The sequence below is a fragment of the Mustela lutreola genome, chromosome 4, assembly GCF_030435805.1.
Source record: "Mustela lutreola isolate mMusLut2 chromosome 4, mMusLut2.pri, whole genome shotgun sequence".
Lineage (NCBI taxonomy): Eukaryota > Metazoa > Chordata > Mammalia > Carnivora > Mustelidae > Mustela > Mustela lutreola.
The window spans coordinates 9,325,609-9,343,955 of NC_081293.1; the positions used below are offsets into that span (position 1 = coordinate 9,325,609).

Genomic DNA, 18,347 nt, shown 5'->3' on the forward strand with positions numbered 1-18,347 from the left:
CTGAGCAAGCGGATGGAAAATCAGTACAGATATGAAAGACCAAAAGAACACCACCAAGCAACTTAACCCAGTTGCTATTTACTAAACACTATCCATTAGTGGCAGAATTACATTCTTTTCAAGTGCAAATGACACATTTATAAGGTAGACCACATTCTACCCATTTTTTTAAAGTCTCAATAAATTCTCAAAGATTCAAATTATTCAAAGTATATCATCTGGCTGCAATGGAATTATATTAAAAATTAATAACAAAGGATAACTGGGGTGCCTAGGTGTCTCAGTTGGTTCAGCATCTCTTCATTTGGGCTCAGGTCATGATCTCATGGGTCACAGGATGGAGCTGAATGTCCCCACATGCCCAGTGGAAAGTCTGCTTGAGATTCTCTCTCTCTGCCCCTCCCCTGACTCACATGTGCTCTCTCTCTCTTTCTCATTAAAATAAATAAGTAGATCTTTAAAAAAAAAAAAGATATCTGGAAAATCCCCCACGTATTTGAATATTAAACAATACACTTCTAATAGCCCATGAGTCAAAGAAGAAATTAAAAAGGAAATTAGAAAGCATTTGAACTAAATGAAAATGAAAACACAAATATCAAAATGTCACATGCAGTTAAAGCAGGACTTGGACTTTCAATGCACTAAAACACCTATAGTAAGAAAAAAAAAAGTCTCAAATCAATGACCACAGCTTCTACCTTAAGAATCTATAGAAATAGGGGTTCCTGAGTGACAGCCAGTTAGGTGTCTGACTCTTGTTTTCAGCTCAGGTCATGATCTTAGGGTCGTTAGATCGAACTCCATGTGGAGCCTGCTGAAGATTCTCTCCCTCCCTCCCTCTCCCTCTGCCCACCTCCATCTCTTTCCCTCTTTAAAAAAAAAAAAAAAAGAAGGAAAGAAAAGAAAAGAAAAGAAAAAAAACCACAGAAATATTTGCACAACACTGACCTGTACTCAGAATTGGTTAAGATGGTAAATTTTATGCTATCTTTTTTTACCACAGTAAAAAATCATTTGAAAATCCAACAAGTAGTTGTGTACAAAAGAACCCAGACACCAAACTCTATGTTGCTGTTTAATCCCCCTTTAGGTGAAGTTCAAGACCTGGCAAAACTAATTCATGGTGGTAGAAGTCAGAATAGTTGTTATTCTGGGGCTGGGTATTGATTGGGAAGTGACACGATAGAATGTTCTTGGGCAACAGGAATGATCTAGCCCTAGAGCTGGGCTTGATCAGGTGCATAGGGATGTAAACATTCATCAAGTTTTCAACTTCAGGGGTGCCTGGATGGCTCAGTCGGTTAAGCATCTGCCTTCAGCTCAGGTCATGAAACCAGGGTCCTAGAATCGAGTCCCGCATCTGGCTCCTTGCTCAGTGGGGAGCCTGCTTCTCTCTCTACCTGCCTCTCTGCCTTCTTGTGCTCTTTCTCTCTCTCTGTGTCAAATAAATAAATAAAATCTTTTTTTAAAGAAAAAGCTCTCAGCTTCATACTCTTACAGAATGTATCTTACACCAATACAAAAATGTAATTGGAAAAAAAAAAAAAACCCAACTATGAAGACAGTGAAAAGATCAGTAGTCACCAGGGGCCGGTGGGGGAGGGAGAGAGGAGGAATGAACAGGTAGAAACAGGAGATTTCTTGAGGCACTGAAACCCTTCTGTAAGAGATTGCAGTGGTGGGTAAATGGTATTATGGATTTGCCAAGCCCAGAGGCTATATGTCCAACACAAGGGTGACACTTACTGTAAGCTATTGATTTTAATTAATAACAGTGTCTCAATATTGGTTCATTAACTGTAACAAATGTACCAACTAATGCAAAATGTTAATAATAAGGCAAACTGGGGGTGCCCTATTAAGCATCCGACTCATAGTGTCAGCTTAGGTCTTGATCTCAGGGTTGTGAGTTCAAGTCCTTCACTGGGCTCTATGCTCAGCATGGAGTCTACTTAAAAAAAATAAAAATAAGGCAAACTTGGGACGCCTGGGTGGCTCAGTTGGTTAAGCAGCTGCCTTCGGCTCAGGTCATGATCCCAGCGTCCTGGGATCGAGTCCCACATCGGGCTCCTTGCTCAGCAGGGAGCCTGCTTCTCCCTCTCCCTCTGCCTGCCATTCTGTCTGCCTGTGCTTGCTCTCTCCCCCTCTCTCTCTGATAAATAAATAAAATCTTAAAAAAATAATAAATAAAATAAGGCAAACTGTTAGGAGGAAGCGGGAGTATGTGAGAATTCTCTGTACTGCTCAATTTTTCTGTAAACCTGAAACTGCTCTAAAATACAGTCTATTAATTATTTAAATGGACCCTATATAAATATTTATACTAATATATTGTTTACATATTTAAATATGATTATATATAAACATGTATGTTTATACGTTGAAGGTATTTGGTTATTTAAATATTTATAAATACATATGTTTGTACACACACAGCTATCACAATCAATAAAGAACTTGGAAAATGAGAAAAGCCTGAGGGAAACACTAATATTTTAAGAGCAGTTGTCTGTAGGGGTTGAGTGCATTGGTGATTCCCCTCCCTTCACTTTCATTTTTCTGTATTTTCCAAAATGTGACAATTTTTTTAAAAGATTTTATTTATTTATTTGACAGAGAGAGATCACAAGTAATAGGCAGAGAGGCAGACAGACAGAGGAGGAAGCAGGCTCCCCGCCAAGCAGAGAGCCCGACGCGGGACTCGATCCCAGGACCCTGAGATCATGACCTGAGCGGAAGGCAGTGGCTTAACCTACTGAGCCAGCCAGGCGCCCCAAAATGTGACAATTTAAATGGGATATTATCTCAGGATGGAAACACACTCCTGTCCTCTTTTCAAATGCTCTGTGGAAACCAGATGAGCAGAAAGCAGACACACACCTAATTCAGCGTGTGACCTTCTTTTTCAGCCCGTGTCACAAGTCGGGGAGCTCATTACCCCTCCTCTCTGTGTTTACTTCCTGCCAGAGATAAACAGTGAGTCAGAAGCAGGACCGGCAGGGCGGAGGCGGCCCTGGCCCGGCCCGGCACACCCTGCCTTGGCCGGAGCTCTCGAGCGGATCTGGAACTTTGCACAACTTTGTTCAGTGGGAACTGTTTCCTACTGCATCAGAGACACGGGCTCACTCAGTAAAGAGCTGGTCCCAGCCGCTGCTCATAAAACAGATCTGATTTTTCTTTTGTCTGGGTCTGAGAATGGACCTTGTTTATAGGGAAATTAAATTTAAAGAACACACAGGGGTTTGCTTTCTAATTCCGGAGCCCACAGCACAAATGTTTTCAGACACCCGTGAGAGCTCAGAACCGTGGCTCCGAGCCCAGGCTTCCGGGCACCACCAAACCCAGCTGGATTCCAGGCCCCATCAAGCCACACTTTGGGCGGGGGGCATTTCTTCACCTCCTCCTCGAAAGGCCCCCCTGCCCGTGGCCTTCTGGAGGTCATCTGCAGGCATCAGCGCTGAGTGCTGGGTGCGGTGTTTCAGCCCCGGGTCCCACGCCCTGCTGGCAGGTGACTCGTGGCAGGCAAGGCTCAAGGAACACCCTCGGCCAGCATCTCAAGTTTCATGTTTCAAACCATCTTTCTACCTTTCCCTGAGCTCCTGCTACCCAAACGCTGAGGATTTCTGTGCTAGTAAGAGTTTGTGTGTTTGAAAAAAACAAGCAGTTGAGCTCATTACATATGCCCCAACTTCCGTTTCCAGACTTAAAGAAGTTCTGGAATTCTCTAAGTAAGAACCGAGTACAACTGGATCCACATGTCCTGTTTGTCTTTTTTACCTCTGGGGGCACCTGGGTGGCTCAGCGGGTTGAGCTCCTACCTTCGGCTCAGGTCATGATCTCAATGTCCTGGGATTGAGCCCCACATCGGACTCTCTGCTCAGCGGGGAGCCTGTCTCCCCCCTCTCTCTGTCTTGCCTGCCTCTCTGCCTACTTGTGATCTGTCTCTCTGTCAAATAAATAAAGAAATAAAATCTTTTTTAAAAAAAAGTGTCTTTTTTACCTCTGGTCTCAGGCTCAGAGCTTGGCCTGTGGTGAGCTGCAGATCCATGTTTGCTAAATGGAATATATCCCCCTGCTTCCCCCAAAGGGACGACCTAGGCTCGGGTGTTGACAGCGCTGCGCATAGAGCAGGAGGTGAGCTGTCCCTGAAACACAGGAGCACCCGGCTTTCTTCCCAAAGATGGAGGACTGTCGTGTATCCCCGGTGAGCCCAGGGTTGTGAGCGGTACACTGTCTTGCCAGGTAACAACAGGATGGCCTCCTGGACACTGGCCCTGTGTCTATGGCCCTCAGTAAATACACCTGGTTCACTTCTTCACTTCCCAGCAAATGATCCTCGCCACCCAATTGGTCAAGCGAAAGCTTCTGGAATAGTCCTTGACTGTTCTCTCCTTTCTTCCAAATCCGATCCATCAGCAAGTCCTGGCTTCTCTCAGCTCCAAAATATCCAGAATATCAAAGCTGTGTTTGTTCCTCCCTCATTGTCACCACCTCAGAGCCATGGGCTCAGGGGGCCTGGACCCTCCCCAGAGGAGCGAAAGTGGGCTCTTGGGAGGGGGAAAGATATCTCAGCTATCACAGTGTAATTACAAAGCATTATCGGTCTGATAGGCTATCCAAAGACCACAGAACGTATACAATAGATCTATAGTATGGAAATCTTCTGGGGAAGGGCGGGCAATTAGGAATAAAATGTCCAGGAAGATTCCTGCAGCAGGAGGGAGGGAGATACTGAATCTACGGTTGAGATCCCTGCCCTTACCCGGAGTGGTCTCTCAAGCTGTTCCCTTTAGTTCAAGATGCCCCACCGCTGCCCTCAGAGAACCCGGACAGCACCCAGCCTTGGCAATACATAGTCCCAGGGGATAACACAGCAGGTCTGGACCAGCGGCATCAGCATCACGTGGGAACTGGTTAGGAGCTCATTCTTGGGCCTGGCCCCACACTTACTGCATCAGAATGTCTGGGAAAGAGACCCAGCGATCTGTGTTTTAAGCAGCCTGGTGGGCGATCCTGAAGTCTGCTCACATTTAAGAACCCATGGATCATGGTTAAGACTATAGGCTGTCGAGTTTCCGGTCCTTCATCAGTGACGGAGGCACCAGAAATTCACATAGGTTCTCCCTGAGAAAAGTCCGTCATCTTTGAACTATCACCGCCGCCTTCCTTGGAAGAATGAGTGGGTAGGATGCCAAAGCTCAGGAAATGGCCACAACACAACTTTTCCCTACAAAGCAGTCATTTCCTCTGGTGCGACCCAATAGCTCTATGATCTGGGGAAGGTTGTAGAATGAGATTCATTGTGTATTGAGGATTTAAAAAAAGGGGGGGGGGGTGGTTGCTGCCATCCCTGACTATTGGTACCCAAGCAGGGAGGAGAAAGCTCACAAGACGGTGGGCAATGGATCCAGAACAGGACGTGTGTACCCAGGGCAGCCGTGCTCGGGACGGACATTGCTAAGCAGTAAGAAGGCAACCCGGCTTTGTCCTGGGAGTGTGGGATCATCCTCCCTCAGGAGCCCTGGACTTGTGCATGGATGCGCATCAGGGTCATGCCTCCCAGCCTCTGCCCAGGTTTGACCAACATAGAGCTAAAGTTCCAACAGCGACACCATGTGGCGGAGGGAAAGCAAGGCAGTTAGATTGATGGGACTCCTTAGGATGAAAAGCTGAACCCCCTTGGGGATGTAGGAACGCCTTCCTTGTGTAATTCAAAGGGAAGAAGCCTCAAGGCAGAAACAGTGGACTTTCTACCTCTATCACTAAAGCATAAATGACACAGGGCTCCAAGCCTCAGTGTCCCCATCTGTACAGCGGAGAGAACGCTGTGTGGAGGTTGTCAGACCGGATTAACATAGGCCTTTTCCCCACGTTCTGCCCTTGTCTCCAGGCCCAGCAGGAGCCACTGCAGGCCATTCTGTGCTTTCTCTCTGGAGTTTTTCCAAGGAGAAAACACAGTACGAGGTGTTCTTCAATCTTTTGTAAAAACCTATAATATATCCTATGAAGAGAAAATGCTGATCATCTGATGTGGCAAAGAAAGAGGCAACTGTATTTGAGAATGACAAGAGAGCCAAGTCGTAGAAAGTGGCCAACGTCTGAGAGTCCCTCCCTGCTTCCTGACTGTGTCCCCGGACGGGCACAGAACCCTGAAGGGAATGGCTCCGGGGCTCCCAGCCTCACCAAAGATTCCCCTGGCGCCAAGAGTGTCCTGAAGGCAGCACGGTCTTAGGGCCTGAGGGACCGTGTGGTGTGGACTGGTGCGCACCACGGTGGTGAGGGGACAGACGATGGCGACTTCCAGGGACGGCTGGCAAGGGCATTCCCACCAGCCTGGCAGAGTAAGGACTTGGAATTGGAAATGAATTGACTTAAAGAAAATCAAAGTGTATTCTGTGTGCCTAGAGCCTTTGGCATGGTGTCTGGTCCCCATGTGCAAACTGGTAACTGCCGTTATCTTTATGGCAGATGCCGAGGGTGGCGTGTGTCTCCTCCTGCACGCAGCCTGACTCCAGGAGCCCGCTCACCTCTTGAGAGTTTGCGAGCAACTTAGTCCAGAGCCCTGCACCACAGACAGTCTTGCATCTATAGAGCAGAATTCATGTTTCTAATTGAGAACAGGAAGTTGCTTCTTTGGGCTTGTGGAAGGCACCTCATTTATGATCAGTTCATTTGGCAACGAGAAGCAACTCTTCCTCAAGGGAAAAAGAATAATTGACTAAAGCTGAGGGAACAAGGAGCAAAAGCCCTCCCAGCTGCTGTTATCCCTCAGTCGAGCTGTGACCCAGGCCCCAAATACTTCCCAAGCCTCTTGAGGGATCCCAGAACCTCCATGGGGGAGGAGGGGGCTGGACCTCGGGTCTCGGCCAGCACGGAGGGCCTTCGCAGAGAATTCTAGAAAAGATGACTCTATTAGTTTCGTGATCACCCTGAGCCAGTTCAGATGGGTCATCTGGTCTCATTGGAGCCGAATATTAAAACCTCTGTCCAGTTACCCTGATAAAAAGCTCATGAATGAGGAACAGCCACAGGGGGTCTACAAGGCCAAGGAGGGCAGAAAACAGGATCAAAGGTGTTGGTCAAGGCGTATTCTGCGATGCCTTCAGCAAAAAAGAACACTCTGCCCCACCATTTGCCTGAAGAATTCTAATGTTCAGGCCAAGGGGTTCAAAGTGCCTCTTCTGGAGGGCACTTGTGTGAGCGGCCCAGAGAGTCATACCCGCCAGGCCTGGGAATTCCTGCCACCAGGGGACGCTCTGACCCACCTGTGGTCCCCCATTGTTTACCGCCCAAACACACAAATGTTGCTTAAACTCTTGGGTAACATGATACTGCAAAGCATTCATGACCTAAAAATCTCATTATCTACTGTCTATGATGTGTATGAGTGTATAGAGGGGGGCGAGGTCTACCTTTCAATTTCTCATTTTTGTGTTTGGAGCTCATGTTGATTTATTGCTTTAAGGCTGTGATTAGAGCCTCCTAGATCCCCAGGAGGGTTCTTCCAACCAGATCACGCACTGAACCCACAATCACTGACTGCCTCCAGTGTTCTTGCCCCGAGTCTGTCCTGGGGACTGAATGTTCACGTCTGCTGGCCCTCTGCTTGGGAGCGTCCCTAAAACTATGGGTGCCAAACACCACATGGGAGGAATCTGTTGGACTTTTTCCCAATAGCCACAGTAGGGAAATCGGGACCTCCCGGGGATCATAATGAGGAAGGCTCCCACCGATGGTCCACACCCGCACTGGCCTTGTTCCACTGCACCAGTGTGGCCTTCTTAATTTCTGGAATTCACCCACTAGCCTCCCTGGGACTCAAGGGACCTGTCACGTTAGTAATAGAGTTTGAATCCTGTCTTGACCTCTGGTGCCTTCATTGGCTACCAGGCCTGAACACAGACTCCCCCAACTCACCATGCATGAGACACCCCTGATACATCCTTTGGTAGCCTTGATCTTTTTATTCAAGCCTTTATAGGCTTAAATAAGTTCTGATAATGAAGACAAACAACCTGGAGTATTGCTGGAATGAACGGAAGCCCATAATTGCTAGTTTCATTGGGCAGAAAAACATTAGTTCTCCCATCATGCAGGTCGAGGCAATCCCAAAGCCATCTACGAACCACTGCTTTGACCATGTCACCATGGAGGACCATGTCACAGGTTTTAGAGTAAATTTTCCAAAGCAAATGCTGAACCAGTAGCGAGCAAGCCACCCGTTGTGCTGGGCCAGTCCTCTGACCCGGGCTCTTACCTGTGCAAGTCTCCATGCCCGGCACTTCCAGAATTCTCTGGGTCCCCTTTCACGTTCTGACCTCTCCCAGGTGGTTGCACAGACCCCGGACTCTGAGCTGGTGAAGTTTTCTGAGCCAGAAGGAAGAGAAATTGGAACAGAAATCAAATAGGAGTGTCTGAAGACACAGAAGCATTTCTCAGCTGGCCACCGGCCGCATCAGGTTGTTCGTTTGCTTTCTCATCCGCCTGAGCAGCACTGCGCGTGGGCGCAAGCCACATGGGGAGGCATGCAGGGAGCCCGGCAAGCGTGGCACCTGCACTGCTCTGATGGAGGAGACACACAGTTACACACGAGACTCCAGCTGAGCAGGATGCCTGCGACAGTCCAAGGCCAGCACTGGGGACACCTACCAGACTTCGGTGGGGGGCATCCGCTCCCTGGAGAAAGGGAGGATGTCTGCTCGAAGATCTTCAAGTGTCTAACTGGCTTGTGGCGTCACCTAGATGGAAGCCATCTCCTCCTCCCTCCCCCGCGGTCCCACAAACCAGAATTCCACCGGAAACCCAGGCAAGACACTGAACAAAGAAAATGATGAGCCCTTGGAAACTTGGGCCTACCGGTGCAAGGCCCGAGCCATTCTGAGAGGCCGTTTCTTTTCCTTCACTCCCACATTAAGCTCGTCTGCGAGGTAAGCACAGGTAAGCACTTTTTAAAACCAAGAAAGGATGGTCCAAACTTCAGGTCATGGGACAGAAAAAAATGAGAGGTTTTTAAAAATCAGTTTAAATAGTTCTCATTTTATGGGGCGCCTGGGTGGCTCAGTTGGCTAAGCTTCTGCCTTTGGCTCAGGTCATGTTCCCAAGGTCCTGGGATCGAGTCCTGCTTTGGGCGCCTTGCTTACTGGGGAGTCTGCTTCTCCCTCTGCCTGCCACTCCCCCTGTTTGTGCTCGCTCTCTGTGTTAAATAAATAAATAAAATCATAGCTTTGCGCAGTGGCAGTATCATAGCCAATGAGGTTTATCCGAGGTGCGATTATTGCTAATTAAATAAATAAAATCATAAATAAATAAATAGGACTCTTTATAAATAAGTAAGACTCATAAATAAATAATAAATAAGGCACATTAAGTATAGGACAAATGTCAGAAAGGGGAAAAGGGCTTCTTTAAACCCAAAGCAGTGGCTGTCTTTCAGCCCATCTTCCCGGCAGTGCTCCTTCACAGGGCCCCACCACCCTGCCCACTGGGGCGCACACAAGACTCCCCAAAGACCCAGAGGTGAGGATTCTGCAGAATAAGAATGCGGCGTTACCAGAAGCCTGTTTGTAGACACTGCGGACAAAGGCTGCCTGCGCCGAGAGAGACTAGTGCCAGCAGGCAGAGAGAAGCCTGGGTGAGGGACAGAGGGGCAGCGGTCCCGGTGATGTGGAGGCTTTGGTACCACTTGGTCTGGGGCCCAGCCTGTTCTGCCCCCTCCAGCCAACGATACCTGAGATCTCAAGTTCCCGTTTGCCTTCTCTGGTACAAGGTGGATTTCTGTCACTTGCAACCCAAAAAAGTACATTCCATTAATGATCAGACCAGCTTTGAAGGAGACATAGTGCTCTATGTCAGCTAAGTTTAAGAAGTGCTGGTTATCTAGCCCTGTTTTCAAAATTCACGGAGTGCCAGAAAGGGTCTGAGAAGTTCTGTGGTCAAATGACATTGAATTCTAACTCCCTTTCCCAAAGTTTCTTGACCACAGGATCCTTCTGTTCACGTGTCACCTGTCACCATCTCCTAGAGCTAGTGTTCCATGGAACACAGTTTTGGGGACAGTTAACACAAGGCCTCATTTCTTTTCACCTTGCTTAAACCTGGCAGATGATCCAAATCCACAGGGCAGGGCAGCCCCTAGCCTGGGGGGCACCTGCGTGAACACTGGAAGGCGGTGCCGCTCTGGGCAGGTGCGTGGCCTGTGAGCAGACAGCACCTTCATGTGAATTAGAAACAGCTTCCCTGTACTCCAGCTGTTACAGCTCAGACCTAGGCACATGGCTTGTCAGGTGTTTGGGAGAAACAGAGCTCCGTGAGCCCCTGGTCCTGTCCTTGAGGGAGGCGGTAGAGGTGGGGCACCAGGAGACAGGCAAGAAGAGCTCCTCCGGACTTTGCGGGGCTCACTGTGTCTGACTGATCCTTGTTGCTAGAAATCTTCTCTCACCCCACAGGGGGCGCTGCTCCAGAGACAGACCCCGCCAGCCCTGCCCAACAAAACCAGCAGCTGGAAATACAAAAGGCCTCTCCTAAGCCCAATAATTTACCAGTTGTGACTACGGATCCTGATGCAGCCAAATCATTTGATAAATATCTCATTTCACCCAGTTTTCCAGAAAGTATTTATTGATGTGTTGATCTATTCAATCATCTAGAATACACTCATCGGGTGGCTCAGGCAGTTAAGCGTCTGCCTTCAGCTCAGATCATGATCGTGGAGACCTAGGAGGGAGCCCATGCTCAGCAGGGAGCCTGCTTCTCCCTCTCCCTCTGCCCTTCTCCCCTGCCCCTGCTCATGCTCTCTAGATTCATCTAACCCATACCATGCACAAGAACCAATGCTAGAAGTGGGGGCTACAAAAATGAATGAGGTTTCATCCCTTCCCTAGAGTTGCTCAGTCTAGGGAGGCAGCACCCCATGCCGTGACCACAAACGTATAAACACAGGGCCCCCCCCAAGGGGAGACCCAGTCCTCCCAGGAAGGGTGAACGCCACCCACCAGCTCTATCAACCTCTAGGCTGGGGTTCTTGGAAACCCATTCTGGAGCTTCCATGGGACATGGGGGTGCAAATCATCAGCTCAATCTGGACTTGGGGGTCTTCCTAACACCTGGAATCTGCTGTTGGATGGGTGGTGTCCTTGACCTTCACACAGAGCCTAAAGAGCAAGCCAGCGTTGGTTCTGTTTCCCCCAACTAGGGCACGTATCTGAACAGCTGGCTGCTTTGATCCCCCCAGTTGTGTCCAAAGGTAAAATATCAAAGAATGCCTCAGCTCTCAGGGGCCTCACATCCTAGTGTGCTGACGTGGTCCTACAATTAGAGAACCTCCATTCACTTTTGTTGAGACAGAATGTGGGAGGAAAGGACAGTAAGACTAGCGCCTGTTTATTGAGCACTTACTAAACACCAGGCACTGGGCTACTGGTCTCCATGAACCATGTGATTAAAACTTCACAACAACCTGAAGAGTAAAGTGCTACTCATGTCCTTGTTTCAGAGCTGAGGCTTGCAGAGGGGAAATCTTTGGCTAAGATCACACAGTAGTGGAGTCTAGAGGGACCCATTTCTCTCGGACCCCAGTGCTGGAAAAAGGCATTTTTGTTCCAACCCTTTAGTGGGGAAGTGTTGAAGGTGGCGGAGAGAGCAGGGCTGATCCCTCACCTAACAGAAGGGCTGCTGACCCCCTCCCTGCTGGCATGACTTCCAGGCTGGCTGGACCATGCTCTGACATGAGAACTCCACCCTGTCCTATAGACCTCAGTCCCCCGATCTGTGAACCAGAATGACAATCATCCCTGTTGGATAGTATCAAGACAATTCAAGCTTTAAATCACTGTCAGTTCAACCTCCAAAGTGTTCTTCTAGAATGTTCTTTATCTATATAACACTACTACCTTTGGACAGTAAATGAGTTAAAAATTTTCACTACAGTAGCTCAAGAAAAACAATACAGAGTGAGTGACATTTTCATACCAGGGTCCTGAATTTTTAAAATTGTAACCCAATTCCTACTTGTCTGAATGTCACGTTGGCCTTGGCTCCAAACACCTTCTGCAGCCAGGCTTCCCATTCAGTCACATCAGCAGCAGCAAATGCTTCCGCAAATAATTTACAGATAAATCTCCTGCTCTTTATACCATGCAAGGTTACACTAAGTAATTCTGGAAAGACACTGACATGTCTAAGAGCCCAGACAGATGCAAACAACAGATGGTGTAAGGAGGCAGATCCCTGCTCTCACTAGAGGGGATAAGGGACCATGTGTTAACATTCCTCAGGCAAGGAAATCTAAGAAGGGCTCAGATTCATCTTTGAAGCAGACAAAAGGATCTGCCTTTCTGCCTTTTCAGTCCCACCACCTCCTAATAGAAAGCTAATCTGTGAGAAGAATGCCATCTCTCTCCGACAAAACAGAGCCAGAAGGTTTCCTGCATGCACTGGTACTGGGGTGCCTGGGGAGCTCAGTCCAACTCTTGATTGCAGCTCAGGTCATGATCTCAGCATTATAAGATCAAGCCCTACATCGGGCTCCACGCTTCACAAGGAGTCTGTTTCTCTCTTTCTCCCTCTCCCTCTGCCTGCTCACTCTCGCTCTAAAAATAAATAAATAAATATTTTTTAAAATTAAAAAAAAATGGGGCACCAGGGTGGCTCAGTCTGTTAAGCGTCTGCTTTTGGCTCAGGTCATGATCCCGGGGTCCTGGGATTGAGCCCTGCATCAGTCTCCCTGCTCAGCTTGAAGCCTGCTTCTCTCTCTCCCTCCTCCTGCCGCTTCCCCTGCTTGTGCTCTCTCCCTTTCTCTCTCTGTCAAATAAATAAATAAATCTTTAAAAAACTTTTTTAAAAAACAAAAGCATCAGTACTATCAATAGGAATGGCACATGCACTTTTCAGTGCTTTGAAATCGATCAGAGTCTTACAAAATCCCTGTGAGCTAAACAGGAAGGCAAAATAATGTTTCCCATTTCTCAGATGAAAACCAGAACATTCCATGACTTGGCCAGGTATTCCCTCTTAAAGCCAATACTTTGTGCACAGCAAGAGTCCACCCAACACCAACCTAGCACTTCCTCTGCTGTAACAGTAATAGCGAACTTATTACTATCAACAATTTCCATGGGCCAAGTGCTGTTCTTCTAAGAGCCTTACCTGTTGAAATTCATTCAGTGCTTACTGCAACTCTATCTCACAGATGAGAACACCAGCAGAGAGAGGTTAAGCCCCTTGCACTAGGGCACACGGCTTGAAAGCGACAGACCTGGGATTCAGTCTCAGCCTGTGCTCTTGAACCCTACCTTATGTGGCTTCACCATACGTGGAAACAGTTGCCTATGACCCCTGCCATCTTTCTGCCACACTCCAAGTAACTAAAACAATGGGACATTTATGAATAACGTGGTCCAGGGGCCTAGGTTCATTGCCCAAAATAGCACCTGGCATAGAGAAGCGTTTCACAAAAATGTGTTGGATGTTTTAGAAAATTGAGTATTTCCATTTCAGGGCTCCTGGGTGGCTCAGTTGGCTAAGCGTCTGCCTTCAGCTCAGGTTATAAGCTCAGGGTCCTGGGATCGAGTCCGCACTAAGCTCCCTGCTCCGTGGGGAGTCTGCTTCTCCATCTGCCTCTGCCCCTACCCAATCGCCACCCCGCTCATGCTTTCTCTCTCTCACGCTCCCTCTCTAATAAATAAAATCATTTTTTAAAAGATTTTATTTATTTATTTGACAGAGAAAGAGATGACAAGTAGGCAGAGAGGCAGGCAGAGAGAGGAAGGGAAGCAGGCTCCCCGCCGAGCAGAGAGCCCGAAGCGGGGCTTGATCCCAAGACCCCAGGATCGTGACCTGAGCTGAAGGCAGAGGTTTTAACCCACTGAGCCACCCAGGCACCCTAAATAAAATCTTTTAAAATAAATACATAAATAAAAAATAGCCACTTCTACCAGCCGGGAGAAGCACGCAGAGGCCTCAGACCTCACCCCTCCACCACATTTCCCCTCAGAGACTCTGAGTCCCCCTTCCAGTTTCTCCATCCTAGCAACAGCGCTACGTCCTGCTGCCCTCAGGACCCTCAGGGCTCTGCTGTGTCCAGAAAACAGCAGGCGTGTCTAAAATTTCCCTCACACTTCCCAGTGTCAGGCAGGACAAAAAAATTGGCAATCCTCCCCACGACGAACAGCCTTGTCAAGTTGCTTCTTCAAATCTTTCCTGTGCTGCCACTGCTTGAGTAAACAAACAGCCTTTCTTTGGCTCTAGAATCCTCCAGAGCTCAGGGTCTATTTTAAAGCAATCCTCCAACAGGCACTTTCCAGCTCTAAAAAAATATACTTTATCAAGAGCTAAAGTGTCTTACCATTAAAAAAAAAAAAAAAAAAAAAAAAAAAAAATTCCCCTGACCTTACCTGTGCAATGGGCTCCCCCTGGCTTACTGGTCATGCCCATAAACATGGTTAGATCATGACCAGAGTGTCTTGCCAACTCGCCCACTCTTTGAGCAAGCTTCTTGGGAGCCGTGTGACTGCAGGTGAATGCTGGGAAGTAGACCAAAGGTCATCCCCATGGCACTAGGAATCGGATTTCAGAAACAACCCGGAGTCTGCCAAATATGGGGGAACACATGTTCTGTGCTGGGGCCAGCTTGGGCCGCCCATCTGCCCTGTCCAGGGAAGCAAAGGCTCAGACCAGTTCTGCTGGGTCATCCCAAACATTTCTTCCCCTCTGAGGAGAAAACAAAAGATTGGAGCAGCTTACCCACACTGGCAGCTGAGGACACCCCAGTCAGGAGTCTTACCTAGCAGTTACTTTGTTGGGCTGACGGGGGGACAGGCCCCAAGGCTGGAATTTTCAGCTACCCCTGATGGAATGTTTTCTGACACAAATATGGCAGAAAAACGAACAAGGTTTGGAGTCAGAGAGAGCTGGGTTGTCCCTCAAAATACAGAGAAAACAAGAGTCATGTTTCAGGGGGATTTTGATGCTTCTGCCTCATGTCCGGGAAGGGTTGAATCCAGGTTCTAAGTGGACACGGAAGTTTTTAAAAGACATGGTATAAGAGGTTAATTTTAGAGGAAGCTGCGGGAAGAGAAAGCAGGAGTTCTGTATTATCTTTACAACATTTTTGTAAACCTGAAAAACCCCAAATAAAAAGTTTAGAGGGGAAAAAAAAAAAAAAAAAAAGACATGGTCCTCATCTTCCAGTGAGTGAATAAGAAATCCACATTCAGTGAATGTTATCTATCTAACCTCCCCAGACAGCATCTGGGTCAAAATGGTAAGAGTTACCCTAAAAGATCCCGGAAGCCTCCAAGATGCCCAAGTTGACATGTTCTGACATCTTCTGTCAGTGGGGAGGAAGGAAAACCTTTGAGACTTCAAAAACACTGCCCAATATTAATGTCTTGTGTGGGTTTAATATTTTAGAAGCAGTATAATTTCAAGAAGTCTGGGCCATTCAGAAAACCCACATCGGTGCACCTCTTGGAGCCTGTTTCTAGACAGAGGCCTGCAAAATGGCAGCACAGTCCCCGGCCCGCCTGCCCCAGTGGCTGATGGGAGCACCTCGTCAGGACGGTAAAGAGCTCCCCACATGGTGGAGAGTCTCTTCATTCAAAGAGCTGGGTTTGTCAGGATAGCCTGTCATGTCCTATAACATTTATTCAACTCGACCTGAAATGCAGGCATAAACCTTGTGTTTTTTCCCTCTCAAATTCCTCCATCGCCGCCATGCCGGAGCAACATGAGGCTGGACCCAAGAATAAGGTCGCAGGTGCAGTGGTTAAAAACCGAGCTTCAGGGGCACCTGGATGACTCGTGGTTAAAGCCTCTGCCTTCGGCTCAGGTCATGATCTCAGGGTCCTGGGATCGAGCCCCCCATTGGGCTCTCTGCTCAGCAGGGAGCCTGCTTCCTCACTCTCTCTGCCTGCCTCTTTGCCTACTTGTGATCTTTGTCAAATAAATAAATAAAATCTTAGAAATAAAAAACAAAACCTGAGCTTCACAGCTTATTTAGCTGTAAGGCTTCAGGGTCCATGCCTCCGTTACCGTATCTGGAAAATGGGATCATAATTACAGGCTTTCCAGGGTTAACTAACATAATACATGAAGAGCACTTCCCACAAGTCTCCACTATAGAAGACACTCACAGATGCTAGTTATTATCATTACAAAGAAGAAACTGATTCAAAACTCATTAACTAAGAGCCCCAGGGGCTATGTCCATGCTTAGAGCTAAAGCAGTTAATACGACTCTTCAGAAGATACAACCTGCCCAAACCTAGCAGTTTGCTAATTTTATTTTTATGTATTTTTAAGATTTTATTTATTTATTTGACAGAGATCACAAGTAGGCAGAGAGGCAGGTGGGGGGGGGGGGCTGGGGAAGCAGGGTCCCTGCTGCAGAGAGCCTGATGTGGGGGCTCAATCCCAGGACCCTGAGATCATGCCCTGGGCTGAAGGCAGAGGCTTAACCCACTGAGCCACCCAGGAGCCCCAGTTCCCTAATTTTAATAACTGTTCCAGTGAGCGTTAGCAACAAGCCTTCAGGCAAGGGCGTCCCTAGGAGAGACTGTGGGAGATTCACAGGGGAGGGGCTCTCCATTGTCATGAACTGCGGTTCACACTGGTTCATTGTCTCTTCCTTCCATTTTTCTCTCATTAAATGCAGTTAAATCATCCCAGATGGCCACCCACAGCCAGTGGAATATTAGAAGACATCTCTTCTAGGGCTAGTTTAATGCTCTCAGAATGTTGGGTTCCTTGGGTCCCACAGGAAAGAGAGAAACTGCCCCCCCATTTAAACTTGGGGCCCCAAGCATCTGTAGCTTGAAACCACACATGCCCACACTGAGGGGCTGTTTCTCTATTAATGAAACCCAGTAACCATCACCCAGTGCCTGAGCCCCAGCTAACCTCAGCCTGCAGAGACATGCGCAGTGACGTCTCTGGGTGGTCCGGACCCAGGGTCAGCACTCCTCGCACAGGATCTCCCGTCCTCCTGCTCTTCTGTTTCTGGGATGCCGGGGAATTCCACAACCGGGGCCACAGGGCTGAGGTCGCCTTCAGGAACAAACCTCCAGCCCCGGCTACCTCTCAGACTTGGAGCCAGGACCAGGGCGACCTGCCTCAGTGTGGCCGGGGCTGCGGTCAGGGTGCACAAGGACCTGCTCTCCACACTCTGGGTCCCGTTTCTTCTCTGCTCATCCTTCAGCTCTGAGCCCAGACAGCAGCTCCCTGGGGCTGACACCCAGGGGCAGGTCAGGTGGCTCTGCACCTGTCATCTTGCTTCAGGACATTGCTCTCCGTTTCTATAGCTGAGAATCACTTTTTTCTGGGACTTGAAATACAGAAACACCCAGAAAATGAAATCTCTTTAAAAAAAAAAGAGGGGTGGGGCACCTGGGTGGCTCAGTGGGTTAAGCCGCTGCCTTCGGCTCAGGTCATGATCTCAGGGTCCTGGGATTGAGTCCCGCATCGGGCTCTCTGCTCAGCAGGGAGCCTGCTTCCCCTCTCTCTCTCTATCTGCCTCTCCGTCTACTTGTGATTTCTCTCTATCAAATAAATAAAATCTTTAAAAAAAAAAAAAAAAAGAGGGGTGTGTGTGTGTGTTCTAAGTGATCATAGATTTTTAAGTCAGGCCATTACAATAATAGGGTGGGTTGTTTTTTCTCCTCCTCATGTTGTCAGAGCCGTGAACGGGAATCATGACAATCCCAAGGGGAATCCAGGAGGTGGTGATGCCAGTGCGTGGAAGGCTGCCCTTCTGCTCTGGAATCCACGTGCTTGGAGTTCCGAGGTCTTCTGGGGGGAGGGTCCCCCAAACTGAACACTCAGTAAAGAACAGGAACAACTGTCACCGTCATGTTCACTGTCACAGCCCGGGACAAGGCAGGCGGGGTTCTTATTTCACCTTAAGTCCTTCCACGCGGGAAATGACGCAGGAAACCCCAAGCAGTGCCACTGGATGAAGCTACTCTTGCCACAGTGCCATCTCTACCCCGAAGAGGGACACACACACCAGGATCCTGACCCTGCCAGTGACAGAACAAGCTCCCCTGGGCTCAGTGTGAGATGCTCTGCTGATCCCTGGCTGCCCTGTGCCTGCTGCCCCCACACGAGCCACCGTCCCCCGCCCGGGTTGGAACTGTGGCTGTTTCTTCATTCCCCACCGACACGTCTGCAGGAACGAGAGCTGCCAGGAAGAAGCCGTCCGGGGTCTGGGTGTGAGTCACGGCCGTGCATGTTAGTAACGGGGCTGCCCTGTGCTCCCCAAGAGCAGCTGTGAGGCCTCCGTGACTCAGTTGCCAAAGGGACGGAGCAGGAGTGACAATGAGGACCCAGGACCCAGCGTGCAACAGCAG

At 48.6% G+C, this 18,347-nt stretch overlaps 1 protein-coding gene and 1 pseudogene across 17 annotated transcripts in view; one reads left to right on the forward strand and one right to left on the reverse strand.

Moving 5' to 3' along the window:
• TACC2 (transforming acidic coiled-coil containing protein 2) overlaps positions 1–18,347 on the reverse strand; it is a 210,284-nt gene that overhangs the window by 163,136 nt on the left and 28,801 nt on the right. For all 17 annotated transcript variants that reach the window (XM_059172976.1, XM_059172970.1, XM_059172967.1 and 14 more), the window contains one exon: positions 8,261–8,370. In XM_059172976.1, coding sequence (XP_059028959.1) covers positions 8,261–8,370 — 110 coding nt within the window. The remainder of the gene's footprint in view (positions 1–8,260; positions 8,371–18,347) is intronic.
• LOC131830894 (U4 spliceosomal RNA) lies at positions 9,224–9,306 on the forward strand (annotated as a pseudogene).